This window comes from Nestor notabilis, unplaced genomic scaffold, assembly GCF_000696875.1.
Source record: "Nestor notabilis isolate BGI_N333 unplaced genomic scaffold, ASM69687v1 scaffold11510, whole genome shotgun sequence".
Classification (NCBI taxonomy): domain Eukaryota; kingdom Metazoa; phylum Chordata; class Aves; order Psittaciformes; family Psittacidae; genus Nestor; species Nestor notabilis.
The window spans coordinates 18,599-36,254 of record NW_009912498.1 but is presented as its reverse complement, the minus strand read 5'-3'; the positions used below and the strand labels follow the sequence as shown (position 1 = coordinate 36,254).

The following is a 17,656-nucleotide window of genomic DNA, read 5'->3' as shown; positions in this document are numbered from 1 at the left end:
CGACCCCATTCCCTGCCAGGGCCGCTTCCCACAGCCGAAGCTGATACTATCAACTCAGTGGCCGCTGGCATGCTTGCTTCCAGCATGCCATACAGAGAGTGCCAGAAGCCTCATGTGATCTGTTTCACTCACCAGTGAAATCCTAGCTCTTCTATCTTGGTATCCCCTGGCTCAGAGATGTATTTAAGCCACCAGCTCAAGCCAAACTCCTCTTCTTGATGAGATACGATACCTGACTGTCTCCCTATGCTGATAAAGGCTTAATCAGTTGTTCCAGCTCAATCACACAACATCTCTATCTCCATCATCAACTATATATATATATATATATATAGAACACATAAAAGGAAAAAAAATGAAGAGGAAAAGCAGTTGACTACTGTTTGATGACTGTTCCTCTTCATACTCAGGTAAGAATTACATCTTTAGAGCTTAGGTAACCAAAGAAAATGATAAATACGTTTATTTTTAATTAGGAAGCTTCTCACAAGCAGTCCTTGTAAAAAACAGCACAAAATCAACACTGTTGCATGAACAGTATTAGTGGTGCAACCAAGGTACCTTTAGTATTTAAAGCTAGCACTGGACAGCTTCAGCTTGGTGATAGTTCCATGGGATTGTGCAAAATGCTAGAGAAAAGGAACTGAATTCAAGAACACTCCTGATTTGGCAACACATAAAATAAGACAACAGTTTTATTTATGATTCTACTCTCTTGCATGGTGTAATCCATAGCTTACTGACCAGTAAATCACTCACAAGAATCCACCCTACATACCTCAAGGCTGTCTCAAAAACAAAGGGAAAAGGCAAAGAACTTGACTAATTACAATAGATGTTAGGGATAAGACCTCACCTCCATAAGAGCTCTGTTAACAGCATTGATGAAAGGAAACAAAACACACTGGATTGAGGGGTACAAGAAAGCCTGTAACACTTAAAAGAAGAGCAACTTTGAAGAGATCAGTCATTTGTAACTGGGATAGTGCCAAAAATCCAGAAGTCACAGATATTTCAGATCTCAGATTAGGAATAAATTAGTCCCAAGGAGTGGTTAAATGGAAGAGTTACTTGCCTTTTTCATCAGTAACAAATACATTCTATAATTAGGAGGACACATACATTAAATGCTTATTGATGTCCTCACATATTACTTGCAAGACAATACCTCTCACCTAATAATAGAGCACTTCCTTCCTACATTGACTGAACAATATGAAGAGTCTTAGGTGCCTGCATCAAGCAATGGGACTTGGTACATAAAACAAGCAGCAGCACTGGAATTTACACAAAGACTCTCAATCATCACCAAAAATGAAACCCCACACCTTTCCTAAAAACTGAGGGCTGGAATGGCTGTCCTGATGGAGTTCAATGTGAAGCACTTGACAGAAATTAAAAAACAACACCCAAGTCCCTACAGTAGGATGATGCAGTACTTGTGACAATAGAGAGGATGCAGTACCCTTTATCTATCTCCTACTTTGTCAAGTTCTAGATTGTAAATCCAACCATTGCTGTAGTTCACTAGTTTTGCAACTTCTTGCATGGTTCATTTACCCAGGGATACACTGGAATAACTGATAAAGTTATCTTGGTCTAGTTTGAACTATATAGTTCTCAATATAGTTCCTTCCCCAAAAACAAGTAGTAAAAACACAGGCAAGGCAAAGAATGAAGTTTTTTGCATATGTACATATGTATGATACATTATCTATCTTCCCAAACCTTTTAAACAGGACTTAAGATTCCCCCTCTAGTCTTTTCCCCACTGAGAGCAAAGGGACATAATGGGTGTATCTTCAACAGGTTCTCTTGGTTGTAGGCACGATCTCCACCCTTGGATGGGAATAGCACCTCTCAATCTGGAAAGTAAATTTGACCTAATATGTATTCAACGTGGGCATGTCTATTTTTCATCTGAAAGGCTTGTTACTAAGCAGCACTGAAAATAAGTTGAAGTGCTACATCCACAGCTCAACATGAACAGCAGGGCATAAATTACAAATGGTAATTGCCTGTTCCTTATTTCCTGTCTGTAATGGAGTAAGTAAAGAATCAGAAATTATGTATGCTGTGAGAATGCCAGAAATAATGAACCTTAAAAAAAATAATACTGTACGATTTCATACAGCAGTTGCTGACACTTTTTATCAACAGTATTAACTGGCAGGAAAGAGGATGCTTTATTTAGATAGTGAATCTTTTTTTTTTTAAACAAAGCTAATGGGATTTTTGCTTTACTGAAGGTTAACATGACTTCTGCACATACAGTTCAATGAATGGATGACATTCTTAGGATTCGGAACCAGAACCTTTGCATGACACTGTGACACAGCAGTATGAAAATTAAGACTACTGAATCTCAAAGAGTAGATGAGAAGCCTCTAGTGATAGTATGCTAGTTCCTGCACTGCTGGCTATCATGGAGCTGCTTTCAGCCAGCAGGACTGAGAACAGCTTTCTGGCTGCTCCAAATGAGACTTCATACCTAGATAAGGTTTACACTTGTAAATTTTGACTCAGAGAAACAAAGGAGGGTTTAACCACATTTTCCCTCACCTGTCCTGCAGCATTTTGCTGGTATTTTGGGTTCTTAGACTCTGCACATGAGAAATAAACCATCTGTTTCTTGCACCTTAGAAAATACAATCTTTCTGCTAAGTCAAGTTACTGATGTATTTCTAATGCTCTCCAGCACCAACAGCTCAACCATCAGCTTCGTTTCTTTGTTTTCAAAGATTCTTGCCAAGAATCTTAAAATATTGATAATCCTTTCATCTGTTTCTAAGAATGGCTGGCTAGAGCAGTTTTCATAACTAAGCTTTTTCTGAAAGGATTTCTAAGTTCATAGAATTCAAGGCCCCATGAGTTTAAGGACACTTGATCGTGTATGCTGTGTTGAGCTCCTAATTGTCCATCAGGAAGAGAAATTAAGGTGTCTCTGCTGATCCTCTCTGTGTTATTACAAAGTCGCTAGATCTACTTAGGGAGTTTTCATGGTCTGGTTTAAATTACACTCAGCCAGCTCTGCAAACTGGGACTGTTTCCCTGACACAGCTAAACCGTGTCCAGCTCCACTCACAGCACACTGTATACACAGGAGTTTGAAGCCTTCATCGTGGCTAGTGTTTACCTGTCCTGGGGGAATCTTCTTACACTGCTTTAATTATACAGGTTAAATAGAACATAATGTAGGGATAATTTCTCCAGGAGGGTTTGGTTTCTTTTTCTCTCATCACAACAATTTGGCTTCAAAGTTTTAAGTGGCTTTAGTAAAGCAACCGAGCTCCATAAAAATACAAACACTTGAAAACTTACAAGCAGATGGATCTACAAGAAGCTGTTTTGAACCAAATACCACCCATGTTCATGGAAGTGCTTACAATTCACACACAGGATTTGTAATTTCATGTTACAGAGAAATAATTTCAGACTAAATTAGATGAGGGAATTGGTGGCTTGCCACTACTACGAATCATTTAAGGATTTAAATCAGCCTAACAATATTCAGTGAAATACATGTAATGCTTTAGATTTCTCTCCACTGAATGAAAGTAAACAATCCAGGCAGAAAACCAGCTGTAAATATAGAAGGCATGGTGTACTGTACAAAGGTCAACCACATACATCTGATATGATAAAGCATGCAGCCAATCCAGAGCACACTGCTTGCTGTGCTGGACTAATGACACCATACAGAATACAGATATATCCTTATTACACAGTGCTTATGCATATACAAATGTTGTGAGTGCCTATGGCTATAAAATGGTACATGTAAAGTTGCAATAAGGTACAATATGAATAAAATTTGAAAGAAGAGAAAAATCAAAGCATTTAAATTTTCAAATTGAAACATTCTTCATTCAATACACAAGGCTTTTTTCTCTGTAACAAGGTATTTGTTCTTTTTAATGTAAGAAAAAGTCAGGAAACAGGGAACAACTGCTAAATAGTTTGTCCACAGAAACAATGCCCATTAACATTTAGTCTTATTACTTAAGCCCTTCAGACATGGTCCATCACCTCTAACAAAGTTCTGTGGGGAATGCCTCCAAGTTCAAGCAGTGCCCAACTGCTTGTTGGGCACTATAAACAAGCCAACTGCTTGTTTACAGGTGAATGCTTTTTGAAGTGTCAAATAAGTGGAAGGAAGGGGATGACAATATTGTCACAAAGTGTAGCTTACTTTCATCTGTCCCTAACTCAACTGTCTAAAGTCTCACCACCTAGCTCATGTCCTACCATGCCTGTGTCAATTCTTAACAGAACTGACTCATTCATGTTCTCTTCTAGAACCTCACTTCCTGCACACTGTTGCTGCAGCTTCTGATCATAAATCAATAGATACAGCAGCAACTGTAATTACACTTGTTTGCACTGCACAGGCATGGTATGGGAGGGGTCAGTATAATTTCTTCCTCCTCTCTATTGGAGTTCCATGAGGCAAAGTCAAAAATATGCTGCAGTTGTTCAGCAATAGTGAGAAAACAGAATTTGCATCTATTTAGCTTTCAATGCTGCTTGAATAAATATCTTTGAAAATCTGACTCAAACAAAAACCCAGATTGGCAGGTAGAAGGAATAAGCAGCCAACCACCTTACAAGCTTCCTATTAGGCCCTAATTTGCACTTTAAGTCACCCAAATACCTTTGGAAAAATCTGATCTTCTATAACTAAACATACAAACTTTAAGGTCATCTGGCAATAGACACAGTTTTCCTACTAGTCACCTTCCTGTTAAGAAGCCACCAGCAGGTATAACTGACCCTACTGAAAACTAGTATATATATTTTGAGCTCCATCTACTGTCTGCCAACTCATGTACAAACAAAGGAATTTTGTAATGCCTCACCTGTCTTTCCTTACATTTATTCCTTGGATTGAGGGGGTGGGGGAGGGGAAGAAAGGAAATATGAACAGGCATGAACTTCCTTTTGTTCACAATTAGTTCACAATTTATGGTTATATTTTGTTCTCTTCCTGCTGGCTAAGCTATCATTAGTCTAACTTTAGCTTTGCTGGAGAGCATACAAGAGCTTGCATATAAAAAGATGCCATTAACACAACTGCTACCTTCAGATTTCTGTTTGTGAAAGCTTCCCCACTCCTGTCAAAATAAAGTGTATGTTTGTCTGAGATATATACTAATTACAAGTATAACTCAAAGATGAAGAAATTCTGTAACTTCACTAGAGTAAGTGGACACATTTCAAAATCAGCTATTTGTTTAAAACCCCCGAATACCCTAAAATACTTCCTTTTTATACAAAGGGAGATTTTGGATGTTTAGCTGAACTTGAAAATAAAACTCACAAGTCACTTGGGCTCAAGCTTGGATTTTCAAAAGCCTTTATAAGAGGCCTGTCTCCCTCCCACATTTTTGCACAATACACTTTGATGAAGCAAAAGCAACAAGCTCACCTCAGCCCATATACCTGCCTTTCAACAGGGAATTAAGAGAAGGATTTGAGGGCATGGAGGTATTCTACATAGCCCACATAACATTATACTCTCTCATTTGTGTAGGTGCTTAGTTCCTAATGGTATATTAGGAAACATACAAAAATCTCAGACAACGCTACTCCTTTGTCACACATCTCTACTGATGGCATCATAACTGAAATGCACTAACGCTCCTCCTGCTGCCCTCTCCACAGGCCAAACTATGTGAATAGCATATCTCCAAAAAGAAGCAAGATGTACAGACACACACAATGTACCAGTCTTACTCTAGTTATTATCTATAAGCACAGCTCCAAGAGACTAGGAGCTTTACGTCCATAGGTTTTATCAGTAAGAGTACCTGAAATGGCTCTTAATAATCTGCCTTCCACGAGCTATATACTCACTCCCCCTTGTGGTTCACATGCTTACAGACATTTAAAAACCAACTGCAGTAGGGCATTGCTGTGAAGGAGCTAAATATAAATATTTTCAGGTCCCAGTCAGCTTTTGCTATTAGTCCATCTTCAGAATTGCAAAAAGGACCCAGCCACGTCAGTAACTATCACCTGTAAGGCATAGCTTCTGTGGAACAATACCGAAACCCAAAATGAATACAAAAATAAATATTCCACATCAGAGACACAGCTCAGCAACAGTCAAGAAGAGATCAACACAGAAGCTGATAGACTACAGTCAGATCTCTGCTGCTGTTAACAGTTTAAATATCTCACATGAAAAGGAGTAAAATTCTGTGTGGCCTTCATACTCTTTTTATATATATATACACACACCTATTCATATAGGTATATAAAAGCCTAGTGTAAGCTGTAAGAACTCCAGCTGATACTATCATACGGACAGAAAGATATCTTTTTCTTCTTGTGTCAACTGACACAAGTATTTGCACAGAAATTGAAAATGGAAAGAAAAAAAATCAAACTGACTGTACAACTACGTTATGTTTTATGCCTTTTACTGCTTAGTCCCCACTCAAATCTTCAGATTCTTTTCATTACAGCTGGCGTTGCTCTTACTAAGATAGATAAAATGTTTACTACTATAATATGGCACTTCTTTAATTCAGCACCTTTCTGTCTTCCCCACAGGTGTAACTTTTGTGGGAAACTGCACGTTCTTTTCTGACAAACAAGGCAATCCAGTGCCTACTACAATGCAATGGATTGGGTCGAGGATAACACCTTGGCTGAGCTTGGTCAGGGAAAGCACTGTTTGTCAGAAATGATCAGTCACTTCAACAATCCCAGTATCTGACAGAAGATACAACTCTGTTTGCAACAAAACAGGATCACAAATCAAAGTGAAGCAGACAATGTCTTTCTCCACATCTTAAAAGTAAAAACCATCCTTGTTGATCTTTTAAAGCATGAATGCACATCACCATGTAGTAGTATTTCCTTTCACTGACACTGTCATTTTGATTTGGAGATATAAACAATGTAACGTACAACTGCCAGCATTTCAGAGCCATAGGCATTAATTTTTTGGTGAAAAAGGGTAACTCATTTAAATCCATGTTTCGCAAGATCACTAGAGACAAGAATATTTCTTTGTACCTCAAAGCTTCTATCCCATGTTTCAGATTCAGACCTTTGCAGCTTATGTTTCACATCTGTGAATAAGGCTAACAAAGATATTGAAAAGATCAACTAAGTATCTACTGCCACTAGTATTACTACTGGTGCCAAGGAAATCAGTGCAAAGTAATTTTATAGACACTTTTCATCTCAAAGCTCAGTGCAATCTCGGTGCATGTAGTGGCTTTTGATGACTCCAGATCAGACATAATAGTTAATAAGGAATAATACAAGAAGCAGAATACATTAACAGGGTCAAATTCTTGATAGGACAGATTAAGATTAACCCTTACTAGGCAAATAGAGATAGTGCATGCTGCTCTAGGAATTATCAACATTTTAGATTTACCAAAGCATACTCAGCATTACAGAACATGCTCCATAAGCAAAATACCCTAAATTCCATTTCAGCATCAAGAGAAAGGAATGCAAGAGCCACTGCTAAAAGATTTCACAATAAAGGCCAGATTATACAGCCACTATCTGACTAACTTAAATCCTATGAGGCTTCACAGGGAGAAAAAAGCCCTCCTCACAGTATGCTAGCAAAAAAAAAACAAAACCAAAACACCCCTCCCAAAACAAACAAAACTTGACAAAACCCAAACCAAAAAAACCAACAAACAAACACAAAAGGAAAACACCCAAATACCAACAAAAAAGCTCTCCAGAAAATACAAGACCCACACCCCCACACCTCCCAGATCTTAGAGCTAATCAGAGCATTCAGGAATTGGGGTCTGGGAAAGAATAAAAAGCCTCAAATGGCAACAGACTAACTTGGGAATGTCTCTACTAGGAAAACATCAACCAGGACAGCAGACAGCAAAGTGCATTCATTGTCTTGCAGAGCTGTAGAATCAGACTTCCTGCATATTTACTGCAAACAGCGGCTTGGATTTTAGTCATCACTTTGCACCTAAATGATTACAGAACTGCTGACTCAACCATCTTTTCAGAGATTAGCCTGTTGGTCAAACAAAATTCAACAAGAGAAAATACTGAAACTTGGATATAAGATTCCATCACTAATTATGGATAACTGCATTCTATTAAATAAAACAAGCTTTCACTAACTCCAAATAAATAGAGCAAGATTCTCATAATGATTTTAGGGGAAGTAACTACTTGAGAGCTGCTGAATTTCAACTACATACGTAACTCCTTAGGTCTTTTCTGAAATCCTTCTGGGCTGCTGAAAGCTTTTAGGAATAACTATCAAACATACTTAAAGAAATAATTGCCCCTTATAAGCAGAGAAAAGACATATGTTATAGGCCTGGTAAAAGCCTAAGGAAAAAGTTGTGCTACCTGAAACTTTACTACTATCAGAACAGGATTAAAAGTACAAGACAAGATGATTTGTCCAAATTACTGCAACAGCCAAAAGTTATCCCACTAGAAAATTAAATCAAGGTAGGGAAATCTTTTCCCCGCATTTTGTGCCTCTGGACTAAAAAAACAACTAACTTCCCACAGGCAGACCACAGCCTTTGTAATACTACGAAGGTTACAATGGAATTATTATGAAAAATGGATTTTACTAGCCATTACCCGATTACAAAAATACACACTGAGAGGGGTTCTCCTCCAGAGGGCAGTGTATAACTACAACTACCCATCAAGCATCGAAGCTGAAAGTGTTCATTGCGAGACAAGTCAATTTATGTATTCAATATTATGTTAGCTCTAACAGGCTCTCATCTTTCTGAATTATACAGCTTATATACAAGAGGCAACTTCTGTGCAGTGATGTTTCTCAAGCTTCCGGTCCTACTAAGTACAGTAGCATTGGGAAAAAGGTAAATATCTCTGACTGAACATCACTGACACCAGTAATGATTGAGTTGGATGACAAAGCCAGAATGAGAGAGAGATGTGTAAAGTCAAAATCAGCTGTACGGGCATACTCCTTTTCTCCTCAACAAAATACATTCCATCTGATAATCCCACCTTGTGTGATTCTGTTGCCCTTGCTGCAGTTGCAAAAAAGAGAAAAAAACCATACCAAAACACAACACAACATACATGCACGCAAAGATTCAAAAAGAACCTCCTGTTCATTTGGTGCCCTAGTGTCAGGCATTCCTCAAAGCTCAGATACGTCATATATAACACTGTGAAACAATGCATAAACCCAGCAAACTTTCTGCTCACAAGTCACAACTCGTGTCTCAAGAGGCAAGTCTCCACAGGAGAGTGATACACTGTGCTTGGCAACTTTTCTAGTGGGTTGGGGATTTCTCTAATGTATATTTCCATGTCTAAAAAAGGCTCCTTGCAATGGAATTCCAATGTCATCAGGAAGAATTCTTTCCCAAAGTGTGACTACTTGTCATGCTGACATAGACTTTTTTCCTAAACTTTCCCAACCATACATACACACACACATTTCATGTTTCATAGTATTCTTACTACATTATCTTCTTGGCACAGCCATTAGAATGATCAAACATGCACACATATATTGGATTGATATCCACAATATTATGTATTTGTGCAATCAACTATAACAAACTGCATCTATAAACCTCATCACCTGATCAAAGTTCTCTGAAGCTGAATAAAATTCACAAAATATTGTTCTATCTTGCAAAGCTACAAATAATGACCAATAGATAAGAATGTCATAAAAAATGTATTTTCAGTTGCACTCACAAAATGGCAATAATTTCTATGATATTTTGCTTTCTAACAAAATCAAAGAGGAGTAAAAACGGAAAAAAATGAGCACTGTGGGGCAGAGACAAACAAGAATCCTTCAGTTGAACTTTGGAAGGGAATAGTGTTTTTCTGCAGCTGTAACTTCCTTAGACCAGTGACAGCTTTTTTCAAGTCCGAATCTAAATATAAACTTCCCTTGTGATCATGCTGAGCAGACAATCAGTCATAAATTTGGGGTTTTTTTCCACTAATAGATTAAACTCAAAAACCTCAGGCCATAATACTACTTATCGACTCATTGCTGATACATATTTTTGTAATTATTAGCACTATTCCCACAGGAAATGTGAAAGGAAGAGAGAAATCTGTTTTTCTTTCTTCCACCCTGATAACAGCCTTGATGATTACAGCACAGACTTCTATTAAAAGATCCTAAAGTATTTATAGCTAACAGGAATGGGACAGAAAGCTATCTTTAGTTCACATGAACTTGATGAAAACGACTCACAAGAAGTTCTCTGACACACTTAAATCTGCCAGCACTTGATCCTTTCCCCCCTGCAGGAGTCTGTTCTGTGGATGTGCAGTCTCAGGGTGTGGGAAGAACCTGCTGAGACTACCAATGGATCTATTATTTGGCTCATAAAACTTGTAAAAATCTCACAGAATGTACAACGTGCTATTGTGTCCGTAAATCTCTTTCATGACTTGGTTAGCAGCCCGACTCAAAGCAGCCTGGCCTGTTTTCACTTCCACCATAAAAGGGTTTTTTGAAAGAGCCATTTAACTGTGACCATGGTTTCAGCAAGACTGTGAAGACAAAGGAAGGGTTGAAGCCATATGGACACTTCAGTACTCAGGCTCCAGCAAATCAGTACTTCTTTTTTCCCTTAGAATTTGCTTTTGCATAATTAGCTCTCTGTGTACTGAATGAACTAACCATAATATCCAAGGTGCAGGAAATTGCTATTTGTTACCTGTAATTTACGTTAAAGTTTTAGAAAACACAGTGCATCTATAGAGAGCATTCTCTAATAAAAAAACCTTCAGAGGATTAATATAATAATCAGCACTTTCTGTCTTTTATCTTGAACAGAACAGGAAAAAAAAGCCCAATTTATTTTGCCTTTCCTCTGTCCAAAGTATTTCTAAATACAAAAATTATTTATGTTACTTTTAGTCACCAGATTCTAGCCAGGAAAGGTTTGTATGGAAAGCAAATTGATAGACTCAGCCTCTAAGTTTGCCATCAGTCTCTGTGACTTATACAGCAATGCCTGCTTGTAGTCACTACTGCCACAACCAACACTATCGTATTCTTTTCACTGGATCAAAAAAACCCAAGCAAAAAGCAAAACCTTGTTACTTTTCCACAAACCTGAATGAATTTTCTGCATTCTATTTACAGCAGAGTCCAGTTCTGAAGAGATGTTGATCACTGCCCATCAGGAGCACATTCTCAACAAGTATTAATTGTCTTTCTCATGGGACTCACAAGAAACTCAACTAGCATGCTACAGGATAAGCTCTGTGCCCAGCTTCCCCTCTTAAAATGATGGTTTAAATTCTAGCTAGTTTAAAACTAGCTGCTTGTCTTGGAATTGAAGGAGATTAGGTATGCCTGTGCAGCTGAGAAAGTGGATCAGTTCTGAGGATGGCACGCATTTGGTCATATTGGATCTTTCAAAACGGGCAGCTACAACTAGCATGTCAGGGTGCAGCAAGAGTAGGGTTGCTCCCTAAAGGAAGGAGATCCAACAGCACAGGGTGGACAATGTGTTCACCAAGAAGGTGCAGTCCCACAGCACCAGGAGGCAAGCAAGCTGAGCAGGGTGATGACACCAACAGGTCTTAGTCCTGTGAGACTCAGGTAAGACGGCATAACAGGGCAGGTCCAAGGACCACCCAGGGCTTCCTATACAGCACTTCAGAACTAGGGCTAAGGGCAGGCATACCTAAGACACAGCTCAGGCTGGGCCTGAAGGCCCCAGTCTGAGCTTAAATGGAGCCCTTGCTCTATGGATGCGGGTGGAAGTCCTAAATGAGGCTAAGGTTAGGACAGTTAAGGCAAATCAGTGCCCTCAGGGCCTTGACATAGCACACTTCGCTTGGGACTTTAACCCTTGGGTAGGATCACCAGCAGCTAGACCACCCTAATGCAACTTAAACTTGTGCCATGTACTACTTTCAAGATAATCTGCCTTGTTAAAAAACACAGTAAGCCAAAATCTCTCTTCTCTTTAGAGAAAGATGAAACAATAATTGCTATCAAGACTTAGTGTACAATTAGCCTGTTCTAGTGTTAGTTTTGTTGTATGCTTGATACACCATACACAATATTCAAGTTTATCTGCATTTTCAGTCAGTCAATCAACACTTCTCTGCCTAGAGACAATACTAACAATATTTTCTTGGGCATCTGAAATTTCAATCTGTCTCTCAGAACTTTGGTATCTGAATCAGCAAAGTCAGAATGTACTCAAGAAGCTGGAAAATTTATAAACATTAATGTAATAATTGCTATAAGGTGAGTTAGAGAAAACAATGAACATGGATTTACTGAAACTTAAGCCAGCAAAGGGGGTTCCAAGACCCTGTTGTTAGAAATTCAGGCACATCTTTTACAATCATAGTAAACTGATACCAAATTATTGATGAGAGGCCTCCTTTATTTGGCATTAATGATAATTTTTGTGTAAGGATACATTTCTGAAATCAGTTTTGTTACTAACCTGGTCTTAAACAGCCAAAAAATATTGAGGGGGTTAATAATATCACTGAACTGGGGACAAAACTCATAGTTATCTAAAGAGAGGGGTATACACAGGAAAAAATGCAAGAGGAAGGAGAAAAGAAGAGGATGGTAACCCTTGTATTCTCCCTCATAAGACTCTTTTCCCCAGGCTTTCCGCCCCAACATCAAAGTTTTAACAACAAAGCTTAGCACCAGTGCTATTGACAAGAGTCCAAGACAAGCTTCTACTAGAAAAGTTAAAAAGATCAGAAACCACATTTATAATACAGAACTTGCTGCAACAAGACAAGACACACATATTGATGAATTGGCACACGAAACCTCTGCCTTCTACTTGGCCATATTATTAAAACTGTAACAACGTGTATAGTATAATGCAAGATAGACAGTAAATTAAATAGGGCAATTAACATGTCCACCACTTTGTTGCCTTTGGCATCCCCTCTTGTACAGTATTCTACAGAAGGCTCTTGGCCTTCTCCGTCTTTGCTACTTTACCATATCCCAACTTTAGGCTGGAATTGAAGCCAGGGACCTTGCAACACTGAGCTGTTTAGAGCAGAATTCCAGCAGCAGTCCTCAGAGTCCTCTGACAGCCCCTTTTCCATGGACCTTTGTGTTTTGCTCTTCCCTTTCTCTTCTTTGAAACCCTAATTCCTACCTCCACCCCAGCCCTAGGCACAAAGTCCAGCACAGGACCCCTCCACACTTTCAGGCAAATTGATTCTTGGCACTATCCTTTGGCAGTGCCCTCTCAACACTGCATTACACACTCCTAGTTCACTTCTGTGATCAACCTGAATGAACCCTAACCTGGACACTCTCCATTTCCCTCAACTATGAACGCCCACAGAGGGAAATCTAGCAGCAGAACCCAGCTGATTGTCTCTCCTTAGTCTCTTCTTCACCCAAACTCTAACCTGAAGTAGAAATTCAGGTGTCTGAGAAATTCAGGCTGTGTACATGAATAGATAAATATCCTACATTCAAGGTTAACCTTTTTTATCGGATACTGTTCAGAAGATTACTGTCTTCAAAAAGACAGGGAACAAAGCCCAACAATTAAAAAAGCCCATTGTTGAGAGACATAACATAGAAGCCAGATATTTCCAAGGTTCTCAGAAATAATATTCACTGAAATGAGACATGTTGAAAGGTACTAATTCAGTGGAAATGGCAGCACTGCAAGAGACTCTCAATGCAGAATCGCATCCTTAAGGCTTCTTCCAAAGTTTCTATATTGTCAATCGAGGACTGATTTTTCAATAACATTTATGAATGCTCCAGAGTATTTTTATTTATTCTAACAAAATACACATTTATTTTAATTTTTTTTTTCAGCACTTCAAGCTTGTAGAAAAGGAAAACAGAATTAACAATTTTGCCAGGATTCCAGTTACTTTTTGGACCAGAAATGAATTCCTAACTGTAACAGAAGTAAGTATATTGCTAAAACCATAAACCTAAATCATAATTTTTATATTCTTTTCAGATGTGTTCCTTTACTTTCCCTTAAATCCATAAGCAATATGGATTCTTTTAATCGGTTAACAGAGGCAAGATCATAGGTAGTCACCATGGAACTGAAGAGACCCCAATATAAAAATGCAACTGGCCCCCCCAAAACACAATGCCAACAAGCATTTCACTGAAGCAGGAAGAAAGTAGTCTGACACATATAGTTTTTCTGTATCAACAGATAGACAGAAGTACTATTTAACTACAAATGACTGGAAATGCCCTGGCAGTGCTGCTTATATACCAAATGAAATCTTCTAAGCATAAGAAATGGTACCTTACCTTAACATATTCCAAAGTAGGATCCAGAATGTTCTGATCTCTGCGAGAAAATGAGGCAAGGAGGGAGGAAGAAAAATAAAAAAACCAAATAGTGAGTGCAAATATAATGTCATACTGAAGAGATGCATTCATACAAGCAATAGGCTACTAGGGCATGTTAAAACCCTTGTTTAAAACTGTGTTATAGCTAGATCACCTATGTTATCTAACTTTTCACAGTATAAATCATTGATTACTTCTAGAAGGTTGGGTAGTGGAGCCATTAGTAATTAATTCGCGAAATAAAGTTAATTATACCTTATTAAGCAAAGCAAAAACGGTCTAGATATTTCCACAGATGTCTGAAAATACTCACATACTACCTAAAACATTTGAAATTAATTTAAAAAGAGAGCTCTTCCAATGGCTCCTAATTTTATTTCTTTGCATGTTTTCCCATTTAAGCTACTGCTACTGATAGCATTGAGAAGGCATTGCTAACACAAAATAGAAAGTAGAATATTCACTTTTCATATAAACAAAGCAAAGAATTCATAGATTTGCAACAGCAGAGTGTTTCAGGTTTATATTTGGAAAAATAAATATGGTTCTTGCAGTCTTTTAAAAAGTTCTCAACGTTATCACAATTTCAACATGACAATTACTTGAAAGCCAAATAATCAAGTCATCATCCTATTTTAAAAAGAAAAGATCTTTTTGCAAGTACAGATGGCAAAGGGCACAGAAGCCATAAACAGAAGTAAAAAGAAACATATCTTCAAAGGTTTTGATGTATTTGTTTTTGTTTGAGAACTAGCAAGTTAGCAGTTTGCAGCAGAGGACTGGATGCTTTCTACAGAACTTGGGATGACATACATGGTGCTGCCTTCAGTACAAAGACGTAAGAGGCACAATGAAAACTCTGCAAACTTACAAAGGGATCAGAAGCTTGTTACAGCAGTCAAGTTTGCCACAAAGACAACATATACCCCATAAATTTAGAAACAGAATCCTGTGTGGTGGAAATAGTTACAACAATGTAACACTGGAAGCTTAATGAGCAGCTTTGGATATGTAGAAATTGGGTTACAATGGAATCAACTAACACAGAAGAGTCTCTAAGTTCCCTGTGTTGGTTTGAATGTAACTGCATTATCACCTGAAACTAAGTTATAATTTTATACTGTTTTCAGTCCAGTTCCCTAAGAGTTTTTAATACAGAATACCTATAGATAGGCAAAACAGAGCCCTCCCACTTCTTAGCCCTGCCCATAAGTGATGGTGCTCAGCTGTTCAGGATGTGTCATGGGTTACTGTTTCACATTATCCCAGTATTTATCAAAGGTCAAGTTCCATTCCCAGTTTAGTTTAAAAAAATAACAACAAAGCTGCCAAATTCAATGGAAATAGAATTTGTATGATTTGAAACTCTTCCCACCCAACATACAAAGAAGGGACAGCTTGGTGTCTATACACACATAAACTATGTACAAGTATACCAGAAAAAACAGGGGTGAAGCACAGAGGAAAAAGAAAAAGGAAGTTTCTAAATAGAAAAAAGCTTGCTTTGTTAATGCTTTGCAATTTGACTGGGGGGAAAAAATCCCATTCTTAATCAATTCAGCAAAGTCATTAAGCATGGCTGAACTCCCTTCACATTCAAATGATCTGTGGGAAGTTGTGCCAGTACCAAATGATTCTGAAACACTTTGCAGTTTAGTTCTTCACTTGCCTGTGGAATCTTTAGGACAAAGGGTCTACCAGCACTGCATATGCAACACAATGTAAAAGAACACCTCAACAGTAAGGCTAACGACTAGCTTACTTGCCTACTTCAGCAGTGAGCATGTTTCGTCATGGTCTGCATTTACAAACTCCATTCCTTGCTACAGACTCCACTGTTCCCACCAAGGCAAAAAAAAAATATTCAGGACAGATCAAGTCACAGAAAAATGAAGAAGGCAGAAAAGCTTTAGAGACAAAACACTCTATTTACTACTATATAAAGCAGGAAAGCCAGAAGAGAGAGGTAAAGAAATGACCTACATTTCCTTCATCATCCACATGCTTTGAGAAGCTTTCTGCTTTAGTAAACAGAGGGTGTAACAAATCTCTTCACAAGTACTGTTACATTTAATCTGGTAGGCTGTTCCACAACAAAACGTGAGAAACTCCGTAACTCACCACAAGCACAGGTTATACATAAAGATGTTTACGTTGCAGCCCTACTCACCCCAGATACTTTTCTCCTAGCACATCTACCTCTCTCTCTCTCACCCCATCTTCCCTTGTTGTCCAAGTCTTCACCTTTGTGCCATTTTTAGGAATTTATTTTCAAGGAACACTAATTGATGTGCAGTAAATAAAAGTAAAGATCAACTACTGCATTTTCCTGTTGATTACATTATAACACTGCCACATTATATGCAGAAAAACAGACTGAGCAGCCCAATTAACTAGGAACTTACCAAATAACTTGATTACAAAACTAACTCCTGAATCTCAGCTGTCAGCAATGATGGTGTGCTCCTTTATGTCATAAAGGATAGCAAAGAAAAATCTATGTCAGGATCCAACCCCCCACCCCCCCAAAAAAAAAAAAACCAAAAAAAACCCCAAAACCCACAACACTTCTTTTGCATTTTCCCTCTCAAGGAATCTTAAAAATGGTGAAGCCACATTCTCTCTTCTTGTATTGGATGATCTGCAGAAAAAACATTAATACTTTCCAATAACAGATCAGATGAAAAGTACTTTCAGGTTCTGTCACCTCTCAGATCAATTCAACTGCAGGTTTGTTTCATTAATACTAAGTTTTTCATCTTTCATCAGATTTTATCACATTTCAAGAAATGCTAATGTTTATCTTCAAATAAGCTTGACTTTACAGCATCTGTTTACCTTAATATGTATGTATTAGAGTCTGCACATAAGTCAACCATTACTGTGGGTTCACAGCTTGGGTTTTATTACACATTCTGGCTTCCTAATAACCAGATAAACTGTATTTCCATTCAGATGAAAAGCACATTTAATGCAGAAAGATGTCACCTGGAACAGAGAAGTTTTCAGAACACCTCAAGGTAAGACACTGGGTAAGGTCTGCAGAAGGACATACATACAGTATTGGCTTCATACTCTTTTCATACTCATTCTGTCACAGAAGGGAATTCAGGAAGTTAAGAAAGGGATGCAAACACACTCCCACATCCATTTTGGGTATTTACACTGCTACTAGATCACCTCATTTCGTAACAAAACCTAAATCCCTTTACAGCATTTTTTTGCTCATAGAAGAGGGGAGGGGAAAAAAAAAAAAAAAAAGAAAAAAGAGTAGTGCAAGTCCTCTGCTGACCCTCCTCACATGCACAAGGTCTGTGTGGAAACTGTAGTAGTGCACACACTCCTCCA

General features: G+C 38.2%; 1 protein-coding gene across 1 annotated transcript in view; it reads right to left on the bottom strand.

Moving 5' to 3' along the window:
- BCAR3 (breast cancer anti-estrogen resistance 3) overlaps positions 1-17,656 on the bottom strand; it is a 51,152-nt gene that overhangs the window by 21,569 nt on the left and 11,927 nt on the right. Inside the window, exon 2 of the mRNA XM_010019747.1 lies at positions 14,267-14,306. Within this exon, the coding sequence (XP_010018049.1) occupies positions 14,267-14,306 (40 nt within the window). The remainder of the gene's footprint in view (positions 1-14,266; positions 14,307-17,656) is intronic.